This window comes from Rattus norvegicus, chromosome 19 (genome assembly GCF_036323735.1).
Source record: "Rattus norvegicus strain BN/NHsdMcwi chromosome 19, GRCr8, whole genome shotgun sequence".
In the NCBI taxonomy this organism is placed as follows: domain Eukaryota; kingdom Metazoa; phylum Chordata; class Mammalia; order Rodentia; family Muridae; genus Rattus; species Rattus norvegicus.
In genome coordinates, this window is record NC_086037.1 from 68,337,148 (window position 1) to 68,354,384 (window position 17,237).

Genomic DNA, 17,237 nt, shown 5'->3' on the forward strand with positions numbered 1-17,237 from the left:
ATATTATTTCCTGTCCTTGTATTAGTGACAAAGTATCTGAGAAAAGGAACTTGAGGGAGGGTTTGATTTGGCTCGCAGTTTGAGGGGATACCGTGCATCATGCTGGGAAAGGCATGGAAGCAGGATGTGAGGCAGCAGGTCACATTGTGTCCAGTCAGGAGGCAGAGAGAGAGAGAGAGAGAGAGAGAGAGAGAGAGAGAGCGCCAGCCAGCCAGCCAGCCCAGCCCAGCCCAGCAGCTCTCTCCTTCCTCACTGTTTGTTGAGTCCAGCATCCCGCCCATACGATGGTGCTGCTCACATTCAGGGTCAGTCTTTAGTTTCTTTTAAAGATGTATTTATTTATTATATACGAGTGCACTGTAGCTGTCTTCAGACACATCAGAAGAGGGCATTGGACCCCATTACAGATGGTTGTGAGCCACCATGTGGGTGCTGGGATTTGAACTCAGGACCTCTGGAAGAGCATTCAGTGCTCTTAACCACTGAGCCATCTCTCCAGCCCAGGGTCAGTTTTTCTGTTAGTGCCCCACAGACGTATGGAGATGCGTCTTAGTAATCATAAGTATTGTCAAACTGACAGCGAGGGACAGTTTACCCTCCTCCCCACCTGTCCACAGCCGTGCTTTGTCTGTCTGCCATTTTATTACAGTTTATATGTCCTGTTTCTGTAAATTAGTTACTGACATAATTAATAATTACACTTCTTTCATCCTATGTAGTGCTGCGGTTAGACCCACAGATTACAGAGCCTGAATGCACACTGAGCGTCACCCAGGCCCTGTCTGAACAGCTGCATTTCTCACCAGGACCGCGGCTCCTTTACCTTTATAGCATTTTACTTTGAATTCTATTTCTTTCTTTAAAACTAAGTTGGGCCCGAGCTGGAGCTGCCAACTTCAGGTGAAAGGTTCACTGCAGGACGGGGCGGGAAGGCCGGGGACCTGGGGCCGATCTCTTGGCACCTCCCACCAGGAACTCTGCGTGAGTTAGCTGCCTGCCTCATTTCCTCAGAGTTGACTGTTTGTCTAACGCACTTGAGGTTTTTTCTGCAGCTGTTTCCTTTTTGAAGCTTTTCTGCCTTGTTCCTGAAAGTACAACTTGTTACTCATTTCTGCATAGCTCAAATGATCAAGGAAGCCTAGAGAGTGTCAGGGGTTCACAGGTCACTCCCTCGGTCAGCCTTAAGAAAGAAGGCTCCTCTGACCTGACACAGGAAGGTGGGGAGGGCTTGGCTCCTGTGATCCACGCAGGATCTATGTGGGGAGCCTGCCCTTCCTCTCCTGCACAGCCTGGTGTCCTTCCAGAGCACCAGTGCCGCTGTGTTCCTCACCCTTGCCATGGCTTCCTCCCCACTCTCCTGTGTTAGTTTATCCGCCACACGTTCGCTCATCTCAGCACTACGCGGAGTCCAGGTCTGCTTCTGTTGAGGTGGAGCGCGTCACAGCTCACTCCTGTCCACAGCGCAGCAGCCCGGCTTCTTCCTTGTGTTAGGCTACCACTTTTCGGGTTTCTTTATTGATGCTCCCACCTTTTCACTCAAGGCATGGTCGTACTGTGTAGCCTCGGCTGTCTAGAGCACTATGTGTGTAAACCCGGCCAGCCTCAGGCTAGAGATCCACCTGCTTCTGCCTCCCTCATGCCTGGGCCCTCCAACTTTTTATTGGACTGCTTGGACTTTCTCTTTTGTTTTGTTTTTGCTGAGGAGGAGCCTCATGTGTGCTGGACAAGCTAATGCTGGGTTCTGTCTGCCCTCGTCTTACCCACTAGGCACCCATTCCCTTCCTTCCTTTCCTTCCCTGCCTGCGGTTTGACTTTCACAGTTCCCGTGGGCACCAGGTAGACAGACCAGCCTGGGCCCTGTCTACCATGGAGAATGACACTGTGTTGTTCTGTTCTACCCAGACCTCGGCAGAGACAGCGCGTGTATCCCAAGTGTACATGGCTGACGACCCCTAAGAGCACCTGGCCCCGATACAGCAAACCAGGTAAGGCCCTGCTGTGTTAGGCAGTGGCTTAGATCCCAAACTAATGTTCTCAGTTCTCCTGGGCGCAGTTTATTTTAACTTGTTATGGTTTTATATTTCACAGAAAGCTAGCACGTATGTGTATTTAAAGAAAGAGGGCAGCAGTATGGAGAGAGGCAAGAGAGCATGACGTAAACATCCTTGGCTGTGTGGCATGGCTGTGTCCATTATCTTGATTGACAGACATAAAAGTCCCTCACAGGGCAAAGGCAGGGAAATGCATATTGGTGTGTGACTGCGCTGGTGACAGTGCTGTGGTGGGCCTGCCCCTCCCAACACCCCTGCCTCTGCTCTGCCTGGGACCCTGTGTAGGAGCTCTGGGCCTGTACACTGGTGCCTAACAGAACACCTGTGCACCGGTGCAGACAGGCTTATTGACCATGGGGTCGTGCCAGACCCTGGCCTTAGGTAGAACCACTTTAGGACAGGAACTTAGAATTACTGGCCAGCATTGTACATAAGGGACAGCGAACAAGAGTCATCAGCCAGAATCACCTGCTGGACCTGGTGCAGAGCTCACTCTGGTGCAGAGCTCACTCTGGTGCAGTGCTTACTGTACAGACACTGTGGATGCTGGTCCCTAAACCCTGGGCGTGTCACCCACGCTGTAATCCCTGGTATTGCTCCTAGCCAGCCACAGTGATGTGCACGTTTCCCTTCTGTGTATACTCAGGTGGGTCTTCTGAGGAGCAAATAAGACAAGCTCTAGGGCTTGGTGCAGCTCACAGTCTGAGCAGGCCTGCGCACTCTGCAGGAGCTCTTGGCAGATGTTAGCTTATAGAGTGGTGGGAGGATGGCCCCAGAACTGGCCAGCCTGTATCGGTGTCAAGAACAACAGGAACGTTGTTCTAGGTCTGTGGAGTCCTGCAAGGCACCACAGCCTGCCCTCCCTGAGCAATATTCCTTCCTTGCAGGTCTGTCAATGCGGCTGCTGGAGTCCAAGAAAGGCCTTTCTTTCTTTGCATTTGAGCACAGTGAAGAATACCAACAAGCACAGCACAAGTTCCTGGTGGCTGTGGAGTCCATGGAGCCAAACAACATCGTGGTGTGTAACCCTGTGGCTCCTGATGGGGGGTCAGGCCATGTGCTGTGCCTGGTCCGGGTCTGGTCCTGATCTGTGATTGGGGAGTTATGTCTGAGGCACAGCTGCTTCCCCCAAGTGTGGAGGATCCCTGTGTGCAGCGCAGTTGGACCGTGTGTTCAGAGGGAGTGTGCTTGGGACTACTGGTCTAGCCTGCCCTTCTCAGAGGAAAGCCTTCTGGGGACCGTATACAGGCCCTGTGGGATCTTTCCCCAGTGCCTTTGCCTTTGGTGATAGAGCACGAGGGATGCTTGGTCCCTTCTCCTAGGCAGCCCGTCCTTCTGTGATGAGCAGTCTGTTCTGTCTGTTCATCCTTGGACCGCAGTTAAGTTTGCAGTCACTGAGGACGAAGAGAAGCTCATCCTTGGCACCTTTGTGTACCTGACCCCTGAATGATGTCATAGTTCTTAGGAGAGAAGAGAAATTCTGGTTTCCATGGCTTTTGACTGGGTCATAGAGAGCTAATTAGGCCAGTTTCTGAGTTCTTACCTTGAACTAGATCAGTGGTTCGCCTGAGCCACAACATCACATACTTTGAGTTAATAGTGAGTCATGAGTCAGGCATGTTGGTGCACGCCTTTAATCCCAGCCCTTGGGGGGCAGAGGCCTGTGGATCTCTGAGTTAGAGGCCAGCATGGCCTACATAGTGACTTCCAGGTCAGCCAGGGATACATAGTGAAGCCCATGTCTCAGTAAACAAACAAACAAATACAATTAAACAAACAAATGCAATTAAAAAGAAAAAACAGACTTTCCATTTGATCATCTTCTCCAGCACGGGGCACGGCCTGCGCCCTTTGTAGCATGTTTCACGGGGATTTCTTTAGGGCTGTGTGCTACCTGCAACCTCTCTCTAGGGCTGTCTTCTGTCCCAACAGGCTCTGCTCCAGACAAGCCCCTATCATGTCGACTCACTTCTTCAGCTCAGTGATGCCTGCCGCTTTCAGGAGGATCAGGAGATGGCTCGAGACCTGATCGGTGAGCCAGCCTACCCGCACCTGCTGCCCATGGAGAAGAGTTGGTGCCGTAGGCCTCACTGGTGTAGCGCGTATAGCTCACTGTTTACTGTATGCGGCCATCACCACCATCTGCGTCAGTTTTAAAGCAGGCCCCGTTCTTTAGTCCCGGGAACTGCTTCTGTGTTCTGTCTATGGTTGTGCTTGAAGGGTCGAGTCCATGCAGCACGTGGCCCTAGCTTGACTTCCTTCATTTCCTACCTCTTTTGTCCCTGCTGGAGCATGTACCGTCCTTGTACCTGTTTGTTGCTCTATAACACTCTATCTGTGTGTAGACCAGACCTTCTGTGTCTGTCACCAGTCGGCGGACATTTAGGTCGTTTCCTGGCTGTTGGAAACGGTGCCGCTGGGAATGTGCTTGTGCAGGTTTTGTGGTGACGCATGTTGTTGAACAAGTGGGTATCTGGTGTGAACAATCACAATCCCAGTTGTATGTCCTGGTGTAGGAAGCATTTCCCTCTGAAGCTTACATTGCACTAAGGTAGAGCCATTCAGGAACACCTGGGAAGTCTGTGTGTGCTGTCCCTTTTTCAGGGTCCCAGTTACATGACCTCTTTCCTCCCAGAACTTTCCTTGTGAGCTGTTAGAGGAGGGAGTTGTAATCATTGTGTCAGTAACACCGTCTTCTGATGTTTGTGGCCCACAGAGAGAGCCCTGTACAGCATGGAGTGTGTGTTCCACCCCTTGTTCAGCCTCACCAGTGGGACTTGCAGGCTGGATTACCGCAGACCTGAGAACAGGTGAGTCTGGTCCACCCTAGAGTGGGTTATGGGTACCCTCAAGTCACATGATGACTGATACGAATTTAGTGGGAACAGGTGCTACAAGATTGTCCTGTCCCGGGGCTGGGGATTTAGCTCAGTGGTTAGAGTGCTTACCTAGGAAGCGCAAGGCCCTGGGTTCGGTCCCCAGCTCCGAAAAAAAGAACCAAAAAAAAAAAAAAAAAAAAAAAAAGATTGTCCTGTCCCTGTGTCCCTGAGGATGGATCAGGGCCCTGAAGGTCCAGGGTGCCTTTTACACTTTGACGTGTGGCCAGCTGAACAAGCGTCAGACCGGTACGATTAAACGTAAACCTGTACACCTTAGAAGTGAGCCTGACAAGCCACAGGCCAGCGAGGTTAAAGTACGGCAGCGTGCTCTGTCGTGGTGTCTCCTGGTTTGTAAATCTGAGATGAGCACAGCGTAGCTTGACTTCAGCGATCACAGAGCACTCCCTTCCGGTCTTCTCTCAGTCCGAGCAGCCTCTGGTTTAGCCCAGGTGTGCCCTTCCATCCTTGAGACCGAGTGCTCTGCCTCTCTGCCTATCCCTGGGCTGCCACAGCAGGCCTCCCCACCTTAGTCACAGCCATCGTCCACTCCTGCACTGAGTGTTGGGTTTGGATCTCCTCTGGTTCTGAGTATTTATTGCTTTTGTCTCTTCCAGTTAAACTCTTACTTCTTGGAAACAGGGTTCTAAGTTAAATCAACAAGATGACTTAAAGCCACCTAGCTTTATGAGTCCCTGTGCTATGACAACTGTTAAAATCTGAGCACAAGTGAATATTATAATTATACAGGTTAAACACCTTCCCTTAAATGGAAATCAGTAAATAACTAGCTAGAAGACAGGTTTGCGAGCACAGAGGCATGGGCTGCAGTCTCAGCCCTGAGAGGTCAGCTTTGGTTATTACAGAGGGAGTTTGGTGCCAGCCTGGGCTACATGTAATTGCCTCTCAAGAAACCAGAAAAGAAAGAAGAAAAAGGAGTCAGGAATTTCACATACGCTTGGTTATGGCCGAGCATGGGGCACCTCTGTATAGGTTTGGCATTCGGAAGTAGATCTCTTGAGCCAAGGAGTTCAAGGTCAGACTTTGCAGCATAGTCAGATCCCGTCTAAAACCAGAAAAACTTGATTTGTGTGTAAGTGCATCTGCGACTAATGGAGAACACATATTTCTTCTGGACACAGAGAGAGTTCACAAACACTCCATCTGGTCATGGAGGAAGTGCTGTCTTGACCCAGAGGAGACACAGCGCTGGGCCGTTCAGGCCACGCTCAGTTGCTTTTCTGTCACGCTAACGCACCGGGAACTGTTTTCAATCTAGGAGCTTCTACCTGGCCCTCTACAAGCAGATGAGCTTCTTGGAGAAGCGTGGCTGCCCACGTACTGCACTCGAGTACTGCAAGCTCATCCTGAGGTAAGTACGCACGTTCACTGCATGGCCACCTGTGCTCAGCACAGACCTGCAGGGGCTCCAGCCATGACAACATTTCCCTGTCTCCCTTGGTCTCCACTCACCGTGCTGCCTCCGGAAGCCTTGAGCCGGATGAGGACCCCCTGTGCATGCTGCTGCTCATTGACCACATGGCCTTGCGGGCCCGGAATTATGAGTACCTGATCCGCCTCTTCCAGGAGTGGGAGGTACGTGTGCCATGGACCCTGCCTTGAAGGTGCAGCTGTGCCTCCCTTTCCTTTCTGTCCACACCGTAGATGTTTGGGGACAGTCTTAGGGTCAGATGCTGGGAGCCTGAGTCAGAGCTCAGGTAGACCCTAGGGCCTCCTGCCTTCTTGGCTTTCTTGTTAGTTTTGCTGAACAAGATCCAGTCTTCTAGAGGTGCTCCGGCAGTCCTGTGAGAACCACTCTTCACAGACCTGCACCAGTTACGTGTGCAAAACAGTGGCGCAAGTGGTGGTGAAAGGTTGGGGAACCCCAGGACTCACTGTGGTCACACAGGAAGCAGTCATGAAGCAAGGCGCCATATGAAATTGACACACGAGCACCCTCAGCACACGGACTCACGTTCTGTGGAAATCCTGGACAGACGGACAGGCAGACATATAACCATAACCAGTCACTTGTGCCTTGCCAGGTTTGCATGGAAATAAAAATGGAGGGTGAACTGCACCACACTGCCACCTGGCCCAGCTGCTGTGAATGCCCCGCACACCTGGGGCTAATGGCCCCAGGAAATAACATGGATTTCGTAGTTCATGGCTGTGACATGTGTTGAAGTGACGCTTTCCGTTCATTGGGGTCGCTGCCATGCTTTACGATCAGCCTGCTATTCTCCGTAGTGCAGCCACTAGACACTTAGAGGAGAGCAAGGTCCCATCAAAGCCACTGTTGGCTCTTGGAAAGGAGAGCTGCATGGGTTTGTGCTGCTTGCTTCCAGCAGGGCCTTGTAAAGGAGTTGGTTTGTTTTTTCACAGTACATGTTTTCACATTAACTAAAAAGATAAATCGTTGTAAGTTACTTACTGCTTTGCATAGCTGGCCAGATTTTGCTTCTTGGGGTCTAGTTTAATCCTGGAGCACAAGAACGCATGGCTGTAGGAGATGTCATGTGGGGCTGTAGGTGAGCTGTAGGTAGAATTCTGTGATGATGACAGTTCCCAGGACAGAAGTGACCAAGACAGTGGCTGTCAGTAAAGTGCTCACTGTACAAGAATGAGGACCTGAGTTTGGATAACCAGAGCCCACATGAAAAGCAGGGCACAGTAATGTGTGATGTAGCCTGGTTATTGCAGGGACAGGGCAGGGGCACTGGCTATCAAGTGCAGACAAATGCACGAGCTGCAGGTGTGGTGAGAGGCCTTGTCTCAAAACATAGAGGTGGAGAACCACAGAGCGGCTTGACAGGCAAAGCACTGACACCACGCCTGATGACCCGAGTTGGATCCTTAGAACCCACATATGGAAGGAAAGAACTGACTTCTGCAGGTTGTCCTCTGGCCTCTACACATGTGCCATGCTATGCATGTGTGCATGCACACCAAATAAGTAAATAAGGTCTAAATAAGGAAATATAATCGCAGAAAGACCCCATTATTGACCTTCAGCCTCTGCACTTGTACACGTGTGTGCACCATACATGCATGCACAGTAGAGACATGTGCAAGTCAGCCTCTGCACTCATGTACATATGTGTGTACCATACATGCATGCACAGTAGAGACATGTGCAAGTCACTTGTCTTCTCAAAACAAAGAAGGGAGGGCACTGGGAAAGGCGTGTGTGTTAGGTGAAGTCAGACCTCTCTCCTGCCGAACTGACTTTGTGAGCTCTGCGCTGACTTCCCTGCTTCCAGGGCTGACCTGCTAGGCCGGGGTATCTGACCTTAGAGGCCTGAGCCCACCTGCTGCTGTAGCATCATCAGTCATCTAACTGGACTGATTCCTGCCCTTCTGGGTCCCTTTGTCTGTTCTGCATGGCGAAAATGGGTTTTCTTGTCTTAAGGTCAGAGGCCCAGGAGGAAGCAGCTGCGGGTTACGTGGTGTCCACTGCACATCTGTAAACCAAGTGTTTGTCTTCACAAGCTTGAGGCTTCAGACTTTGCTCCTTCATCCCTTACAGGCCCATCGGAACCTGTCCCAGCTCCCAAATTTTGCCTTCTCAGTTCCATTGGCGTATTTCCTTCTGAGTCAGCAAACAGACTTACCTGATCATGAGCTCAGCTCTGCCAGGCAACAGGCTTCCCTCCTGATACAGCAGGCGCTCACCATGTTCCCTGGAGGTGAGTGCCACCTCTTGTGGGGACAACTTGTCTTCTTGGGGACTGAGTCTAGGTAGCCCTTTCCATACATAATGCAAAGATTGCATTCCCTTAATGGCCTACTGACTCAGCGTAGCTCTCGTTAGACTGTAATCTCCTCACTTCAGGGAGCCTGCTACAGTAAGGAGGTGTGAGAGGGGAGGAAAGAGGCCTGAGGCTAGCCCAAAGGCACTTCAGAGGCACTGACTGGGAGGAGCCAGGAAGAAGCTGGTGCACTGCCCAGGCATCTCACAGGCACGCCACCAGGAGCACACAGTGAGGGAGATATTTCCTAAGAGTGTACACAAAGTGACACTGACTGGCAACCTCAGGCAGAAATTCTATTTGGTGACCCAGGGAGGGTCAGTTCTGTCACTTTGAAGCTGCCTCTGCCATCCATGTAGCTTGCAGTGCCTTTTCTGTTGTGGACCAGCTAGTGAGGCCGAGACTGGAAGTCCATGTGCTGTGCTGCAGAGTGGGCTCTCCCTCCTCACAGGACGGTGCAGCATGAATGTGACCCGGAAAGTCAGGGGAGGCTGTGCTTGTCCTGGTAGAGCACCAGCATGTGAGCTGTTGAGAGAAGCTAGCACAGGGGAACAGCACCACATGGAGAGAGCGCCTTCTGTCAGATCCTGGTCCTGTGGAGTCAGCTGTTACAGGGAGGGCAATCAACCCCCCTCTCTCTAGTCTGTCTTCAAGTCAAACTGTCATATGATTAAAGTGTACAGCCATCTATGCTTGGAGGTGACAGATAAGGGTACATAAGTGACAAACAAGTCAGCAGGACATGCATCCTCCATACATCCACTTCCCGAGAGTTTAGAGGTGCCTTGGAGCCCAGTGTGAGAGACCAGCTTATGTATGAATTTTGTAATGGTGCTCAGAAATGTCTCCTGGGCTGCCCAGCTTCCTTTACCTTCAGAACCCCTAGGAGTATATATGACAGCTACCGTCCAGTGTCTCTTTTTGCTGTGAGACTGGACAAAGGCTGCAGGATCCACGGAACTTTTGCTTCCTTTGCAGTTCTTATGCCATTGCTGGAGTATTGCAGTGTACGACCTGACGCCACAGTCTCAAACCACCGCTTCTTTGGGCCGGATGCCGAGATCAGGTACAAAGTCCTGCAGATGTGAGAGAGACTGTAGGGTCTGTTCCCTGGAGTCCTGCATACGTGAGACAGACTGTGGGGTCTGTCCCTGGAGTCCTGCAGATGTGAGAGAGACTGTGGGGTCTGCTCCCTTGAGTCCTGCAGATGTGAGAGAGACTGTGGGGTCTGTCCCTGGAGTCCTGCAGATGTGAGAGAGACTGTGGGGTCTGTCCCCTGGAGTCCTGCAGATGTGAGAGAGACTGTAGGGTCTGCTCCCTTGAGTCCTGCAGATGTGAGAGAGACTGTAGGGTCTGCTCCCTTGAGTCCTGCAGATGTGAGAGAGACTGTGGGGTCTGCTCCCTGGAGTCCTGCAGATGTGAGAGAGACTGTGGGGTCTGCCCCCTGGAGTCCTGCAGATGTGAGAGAGACTGTAGGGTCTGTCTGTCCCTGGAGTCCTGCAGATGTGAGAGAGACTGTAGGGTCTGTCCCCTGGAGTCCGGCAGATGTGAGAGAGACTGTGGGGTCTGCCCCCTGGAGTCCTGCAGATGTAAGAGAGACTGTAGGGCCTGTCCCTGGAGTCCTGCAGATGTGAGAGAGACTGTGGGGTCTGTCCCTGGAGTCCTGCAGATGTGAGAGACTGTGGGGTCTGCTCCCTGGAGTCCTGCAGATGTGAGAGAGACTGTAGGGTCTGCTCCCTGGAATCCTGTAGATGTAAGAGAGACTGTAGGGTCTGTCCCTGGAGTCCTGCAGATGTGAGGGAGACTGTAGGGTCTGCTCCCTGGAGTCCTGCAGATGTGAGAGAGACTGTAGGGTCTGCCCCCTCTAGTCCTGCAGATGTGAGAGAGACTGTAGGGTCTGCTCCCTGGAGTCCTGCAGATGTGAGAGAGACTGTAGGGTCTGCCCCCTGGAGTCCTGCAGATGTGAGAGAGACTGTAGGGTCTGCCCCCTGGAGTCCTGCAGATGTGAGAGAGACTGTGGGGTCTGTCCCTAGAGTCCTGCAGATGTGAGAGAGACTGTAGGGTCTGCTCCCTGGAGTCCTGCAGATGTGAGAGAGACTGTAGGGTCTGTCCCTGGAGTCCTGCAGATGTGAGAGAGACTGTGGGGTCTGTCCCCTGGAGTCCTGCAGATGTGAGAGAGACTGTAGGGTCTGTCCCTGGAGTCCTGCAGATGTGAGAGAGACTGTAGGGTCTGCCCCCTGGAGTCCTGCAGATGTGAGAGAGACTGTGGGGTCTGTCCCCTGGAGTCCTGCAGATGTGAGAGAGACTGTAGGGTCTGCTCCCTGGAGTCCTGCATGTGTGAGAGAGACTGTGGGGTCTGTCCCCTGGAGTCCTGCAGATGTGAGAGAGACTGTGGGGTCTGTCCCCTGGAGTCCTGCAGATGTGAGACTGTAGGGTCTGTCCCCTGGAGTCCTGCAGATGTGAGAGAAACTGTAGGGTCTGTCCCCTGGAGTCCTGCAGATGTGAGAGAGACTGTGGAGTCTGCCCCCTGGAGTCCTGCAGATGTGAGAGAGACTGTGGGGTCTGCCCGCTGGAGTCCTGCAGATGTGAGAGAGACTGTAGGGTCTGTCCCTGGAGTCCTGCAGATGTGAGAGAGACTGTAAGGTCTGTCCCCTGGAGTCCTGCAGATTTGAGAGAGACTGTGGGGTCTGCCCCCTGGAGTCCTGCAGATGTGAGAGAGACTGTGGGGTCTGCCCCCTGGAGTCCTGCAGATGTGAGAGAGACTGTAGGGCCTGTCCCTGGAGTCCTGTAGATGTGAGAGAGACTGTGGGGTCTGTCCCTGGAGTCCTGCAGATGTGAGAGAGACTGTGGGGTCTGCCCCCTGTAGTCCTGCAGATGTGAGAGAGACTGTAGGGTCTGTCCCTGGAGTCCTGCAGATGTGAGAGAGACTGTAAGGTCTGCCCCCTGGAGTCCTGCAGATGTGAGAGAGACTGTAGGGTCTGCTCCCTGGAGTCCTGCAGATGTGAGAGAGACTGTGGGGTCTGTCCCTGGAGTCCTGCAGATGTGAGAGAGACTGTGGGGTCTGTCCCCTGGAGTCCTGCAGATGTGAGAGAGACTGTAGGGTCTGCTCCCTTGAGTCCTGCAGATGTGAGAGAGACTGTAGGGTCTGCCCCCTGGAGTCCTGCAGATGTGAGAGAGACTGTGGGGTCTGCCCCCTGGAGTCCTGCAGATGTGAGAGAGACTGTGGGGTCTGCCCCCTGGAATCCTGCAGATGTGAGAGAGACTGTAGGGTCTGTCCCCTGGAGTCCTGCAGATATGAGACTGTAGGGTCTGTCCCCTGGAGTCCTGCAGATGTCAGAGAAACTGTAGGGTCTGCCCCCTGGAGTCCTGCAGATGTGAGAGAGACTGTGGGGTCTGCCCCCTGTAGTCCTGCAGATCTGAGAGAGACTGTGGGGTCTGCTCCCTGGAGTCCTGCGGATGTGAGAGAGACTGTAGGGCCTGTCCCTGGAGTCCTGCAGATCTGAGAGAGACTGTGGGGTCTGTTCCCTGGAGTCCTGCAGATGTGAGAGAGACTGTGGGGTCTGCCCCCTGGAGTCCTGCAGATGTGAGAGAGACTGTAGGGTCTGTCTGTCCCTGGAGTCCTGCAGATGTGAGAGAGACTGTAGGGTCTGTCCCCTGGAGTCCGGCAGATGTGAGAGAGACTGTGGGGTCTGCCCCCTGGAGTCCTGCAGATGTAAGAGAGACTGTAGGGCCTGTCCCTGGAGTCCTGCAGATGTGAGAGAGACTGTGGGGTCTGTCCCTGGAGTCCTGCAGATGTGAGAGAGACTGTAGGGCCTGTCCCTGGAGTCCTGCAGATCTGAGAGAGGCTGTGGGGTCTGCCCCCTGGAGTCCTGCAGATGTGAGAGAGACTGTAGGGTCTGTCTGTCCCTGGAGTCCTGCAGATGTGAGAGAGACTGTGGGGTCTGTCCCCTGGAGTCCGGCAGATGTGAGAGAGACTGTGGGGTCTGCCCCCTGGAGTCCTGCAGATGTGAGAGAGACTGTAGGGCCTGTCCCTGGAGTCCTGCAGATGTGAGAGAGACTGTGGGGTCTGTCCCTGGAGTCCTGCAGATGTGAGAGAGACTGTGGGGTCTGCTCCCTGGAGTCCTGCAGATGTGAGAGAGACTGTAGGGTCTGCTCCCTGGAATCCTGTAGATGTGAGAGAGACTGTAGGGTCTGTCCCTGGAGTCCTGCAGATGTGAGGGAGACTGTAGGGTCTGCTCCCTGGAGTCCTGCAGATGTGAGAGAGACTGTAGGGTCTGTCCCTGGAGTCCTGCAGATGTGAGAGAGACTGTGGGGTCTGCCCCCTGGAGTCCTGCAGATGTCAGAGAAACTGTAGGGTCTGTCCCCTGGAGTCCTGCAGATGTGAGAGACACTGTGGGGTCTGCCCCCTGGAGTCCTGCAGATGTGAGAGAGACTGTGGGGTCTTCCCCCTGTAGTCCTGCAGATGTGAGAGAAACTGTAGGGTCTGTCCCCTGGAGTCCTGCAGATGTGAGAGAGACTGTGGGGTCTGTCCCTGGAGTCCTGCAGATGTGAGAGAAACTGTAGGGTCTGTCCCCTGGAGTCCTGCAGATGTGAGAGAGACTGTGGGGTCTGTCCCTGGAGTCCTGCAGATGTGAGAGAGACTGTGGGGTCTGTCCCCTGGAGTCCTGCAGATGTGAGAGAGACTGTAGGGTCTGCTCCCTGGAGTCCTGCAGATGTGAGAGAGACTGTAGGGTGTGTCCCCTGGAGTCCTGCAGATGTGAGGGAGACTGTGGGGTCTGCTCCCTGGAGTCCTGCAGATGTGAGAGAGACTGTGGGGTCTGCTCCCTGGAGTCCTGCAGATGTGAGAGAGACTGTAGGGTCTGTCCCCTGGAGTCCTGCAGATGTGAGAGAGACTGTAGGGTCTGTCCCCTGGAGTCCTGCAGATGTGAGAGAGACTGTAGGGTCTGTCCCCTGGAGTCCTGCAGATGTGAGAGAGATTGTGGGGTCTGTCCCCTGGAGTCCTGCAGATGTGAGACTGTAGGGTCTGCTCTCTCACCCTGTTCTGGGGGGTGCCTGCCCATCTAGAGTAGCAGATGATAGCCCTGGAACCACATCCATGTGCAGGGCATCTCCCTTCTGTGGGCAGGTGAGCAGCTGCCAATCTAAAGAGTGCGATTCACAGGATGCTTCCTCAGAAGAGCGTGGTCAGGGCATGAAGCCAGGAGGCTTAACCCATGGGACGAGTAGGACGTGGCGGAGCTTGTGACCTTCAGAGTTATCAACTTCCCCAGATTTCTATGCTGTCCCATTTCTCAGAAACAAGGAAAAACACAGAAAAAGATGTGTCATGTGGTGACTGCCACCCTTCTGCAAGTTCCCAGTCAGCAGCCGTAGGCCGGCCTTTGGTGCTCTCTGCACAGAAACAGAAATGTACATGCATTTGTGTCTCTTCTCACCTTGCTGTCGAGTGACTTCCAGTGCTGAGTACTCAGTAACTCAAGCCGTGAGAAGTGTGCCCAGCCCCTCAGACGGTGGAATGTCCCTGTGGCATCTGAGGGGTACCCTCCTTTACTCCAAGGCATTAGACTTTTCCTGGAAATCCCTTTGTCTACCATGGAGCTCTGAGAAAGGTCCACTTCAACCCTTCTTTTCACAGCCAGCCTCCTGCCCTGAGCCAGCTGGTGAGTCTGTACCTTGGGAGGTCACACTTTCTTTGGAAAGAGCCCGCTATCATGAGCTGGCTGGAGGAAAATGTCCACGAAGTTCTGGAAGCAGTGGATTCTGGAGACCCTGCCGTGGAGGCCTGTGAGAACAGGTGAGCCAAGCCTGACAGGCACGTCAGAACCTCACTCAGGGAGGGCGCCCTGCTGGCTCAGTCCCTTCTGCATGCCCTCCTGGGCCTTTATCACATACACTGGGCCTCAGATTTCAGTTTAGCTTTTGAAGGAGCCACCAGCGGTTCTGAGCAGTGGCGGCTGCTGTCCACACAGGAGTGAAGGTGTCTGGCTTGCTGGTTGGTTGTTTTTCTGTTTCCGTATTTCTATGGTGATTGCTTTTCTTGCCCTTCTTGACACACATTGGAGACCAAAGGCCACCAGAGCAGCCTGCTGACTCTGTCCCTCTGTGGGCTTCTGTGACTTAGAGCTCATACGCAGCGTTTGAGAAGCAGCAGTCCTGTCCCATCCTGTCCTTCCCCTCCCCTCCCCTCCCCTCTCTTCCCCTCCCCTCCCCTCCCCTCTCTTCCCTTCCCTTTTCTTTTCCCCCCATTTGCGCAGCTTTGCTCGTGGTCTTCATGAGTGTCCCAGCTCCCGGGGCAGCTTCAGCCAGGGTTCTGAGGGCTCTGCTGTGTCCTAGCTGTGTCACCTCCCTGAACCAGGGAAAGGAGGTCCACAAGGACAAACTCTGGGCTGTCGGGGGCGGGGGTGGGGTGGGGGTTTCTCCTCCAGCCATCCGTCTCCTGAATGCTGTCTGGGCTGGCTTGCCTCCCCTGCACTGCTTCTCCGCTCCATGCCAGCAGGAGGCAATCCCCACACAGTAGCTAGCGGTAAGGGCTAGCACACCCACACCCAGGGATCCATTGTGGACACTCATTTTAGTGTCTCACCAGACAGCTATCCTCACCTTTACCTCAGGGATGAAGGGGCCAAGGCAGAGCTTGCTTTCAGAGTCCACTTTCGCCACAGAGCTGTGGGCTGTGGGCAGCTTCAGCCAAGAGCAACACGGGAGCTTACCAGAAGGCAGACAAGCCAGTGCGCACTGGGCTCTCCAGCTGGGTAACTCGGCACTTTGTACTGTGAGCCCCACTTGACCTGCTTTTGTCTGCTCTGGCCTCAGGCGGAAAGTGCTGTACCAGCGTGCACCCAGAAACATCCACCGCCATGTGATCCTGTCTGAGATCAAGGAGGCTGTCGCTGCCCTACCCTCGGTAAGACGGGTGTGGAAGTGTGTGCTGGTCGTAGTATAGCTACCCACGGGTCAGCCTGCATGCCGTGTGGAGTGGAACCGGTGTGTCCCTGTAGCCAGTTTCTCTGGGCCTTCCTCGCCCTGTCACTGCCCGGGTGAGCTATTCCAGCATGGTGTCACGACTTCTGTGACAGACCTAGGTCTTCCTCACAGAACCCTGCAGGAGTTGATGTAATGCACCTCTGCAGCAGAACTTCACCTCTGCTCTCACAGATTCCTGTGTTTGGCACTCTGGGGTGTGGCCAAGGCTGGATCAGTTGGGGAACCAGCAGCTCAGTGGGACCCAGTGGCTCTCACCATGCCTAGACCATAGTCTACAGGCAGGACAGTCACTGGTGACATAAGCACAGATAGTGCCACCTGCGTAAAGTACCTTTTGCCCTACGTCCCATTGACTGGGACAAAATGTCACATGTTCCCCTGACTGTTCTCTGGGAGACCGTTCAACCCAGCCATCTCTGTCAGTGTAGTCACCGCCTCCCGGCAGACAGGTCAGTCTGAGGTGAGTCCAGCTGAAGCTTGGGAAGGCAGAGGCTGCCAGCACTGCTCCAGAATCTCTGTTTTGTGTCCCCTCTTAAAGGATGTGACCACACAGTCTGTTATGGGGTTTGACCCTCTGCCTCCCGTGGACACCATCTACTCCTACGTCAGACCGGAGAGGTACTGTCCCTGCTTTGTCTTCAGACCCACACGAGCCCACTTTGGTACTTTGGGGCTCACTGGAACTGCCCGTCCAGACTAGAAGGAAAATGGCAAACACAGGCTAAAGTTGGGCCAGTCCACTCAGGAGTAGGAGAAACAGTGTATCAGACCTGACTTCCCCCAAAGGTCTGAGCACTCCCCTGTAGGTTTTGTAGCAAGTAGAGAAGGCAGAATAAGAAGCCACCTCTGACGTGGTGCACTGTGCACACAGCAGATACCAAACCTAGAACCAGAGATGGTCACTGGTCACATTTCTGTAGAACCTGTGGGAAATGCCTAAGAAGGACATGCCTCACTAGGGAGTGACAGTCACCTGCTTTGCAGAAAGGTGTGCTCCAACCAGACAAAGGGTGGCAACTGGTCCTCTGCTGTGTGCAAACCGTCTTCCAAGAGCACAGTGTAAGGTCCAGTGAGCGCTGAAGGAAGGCCCCTGTGGCTGTGCAGAGAAGCGGGTAGTGGACCAAGCACTAACATGGACGTGCCTGACTCACAGGCTGCGTTGCATGGGGGCAGTTGTTAGAATCTGGGTCGTGAAAGAGCTCGCTTCCCTTCCCTCCTGGCCTTCACTGCTGCCCTACCTGGACCCATTGCTCCCATGTCTGCTCAGGTATTAAGTAGAGGTTCCCATTAAAGTTTTAGGTTAATACGAGAGTTTTCAATGGGCTCTGAAACATCCTAACAGGCTGTCACAGCCCAGCCATTCTAGCCGTGTGCTGTGCTCATGGAGTCCCCGATGCAAGTGTGACCACACCGCTGTAGAACTGTGCCATGGCTGGTGCAGGGAACCCTCCATGATGCCCTAACCTTTCCTGCCTGACCTGTCTTCCCCAGCCATCACATACTGTAGTCACCTGTTTTCTCTCCATGTGACCCAGCAGACGAGGTCCCTAAAGAGGGATATTACCTTACCCAGC

The 17,237-nt window shown here is 53.6% G+C and overlaps 1 protein-coding gene across 9 annotated transcripts in view; it reads left to right on the forward strand.

The window, feature by feature from the left end:
• The window catches only part of Tcf25 (transcription factor 25), a 34,438-nt gene that overhangs the window by 13,359 nt on the left and 3,842 nt on the right, over positions 1 to 17,237 (forward strand). For all 9 annotated transcript variants that reach the window (XM_006255794.4, XM_006255792.5, XM_006255793.5 and 6 more), the window contains 11 exon segments: positions 1,903 to 1,985; positions 2,939 to 3,069; positions 3,984 to 4,083; positions 4,768 to 4,861; positions 6,207 to 6,299; positions 6,418 to 6,523; positions 8,457 to 8,616; positions 9,658 to 9,745; positions 14,315 to 14,473; positions 15,493 to 15,583; positions 16,202 to 16,281. In XM_006255794.4, coding sequence (XP_006255856.1) covers positions 1,903 to 1,985; positions 2,939 to 3,069; positions 3,984 to 4,083; positions 4,768 to 4,861; positions 6,207 to 6,299; positions 6,418 to 6,523; positions 8,457 to 8,616; positions 9,658 to 9,745; positions 14,315 to 14,473; positions 15,493 to 15,583; positions 16,202 to 16,281 — 1,185 coding nt within the window.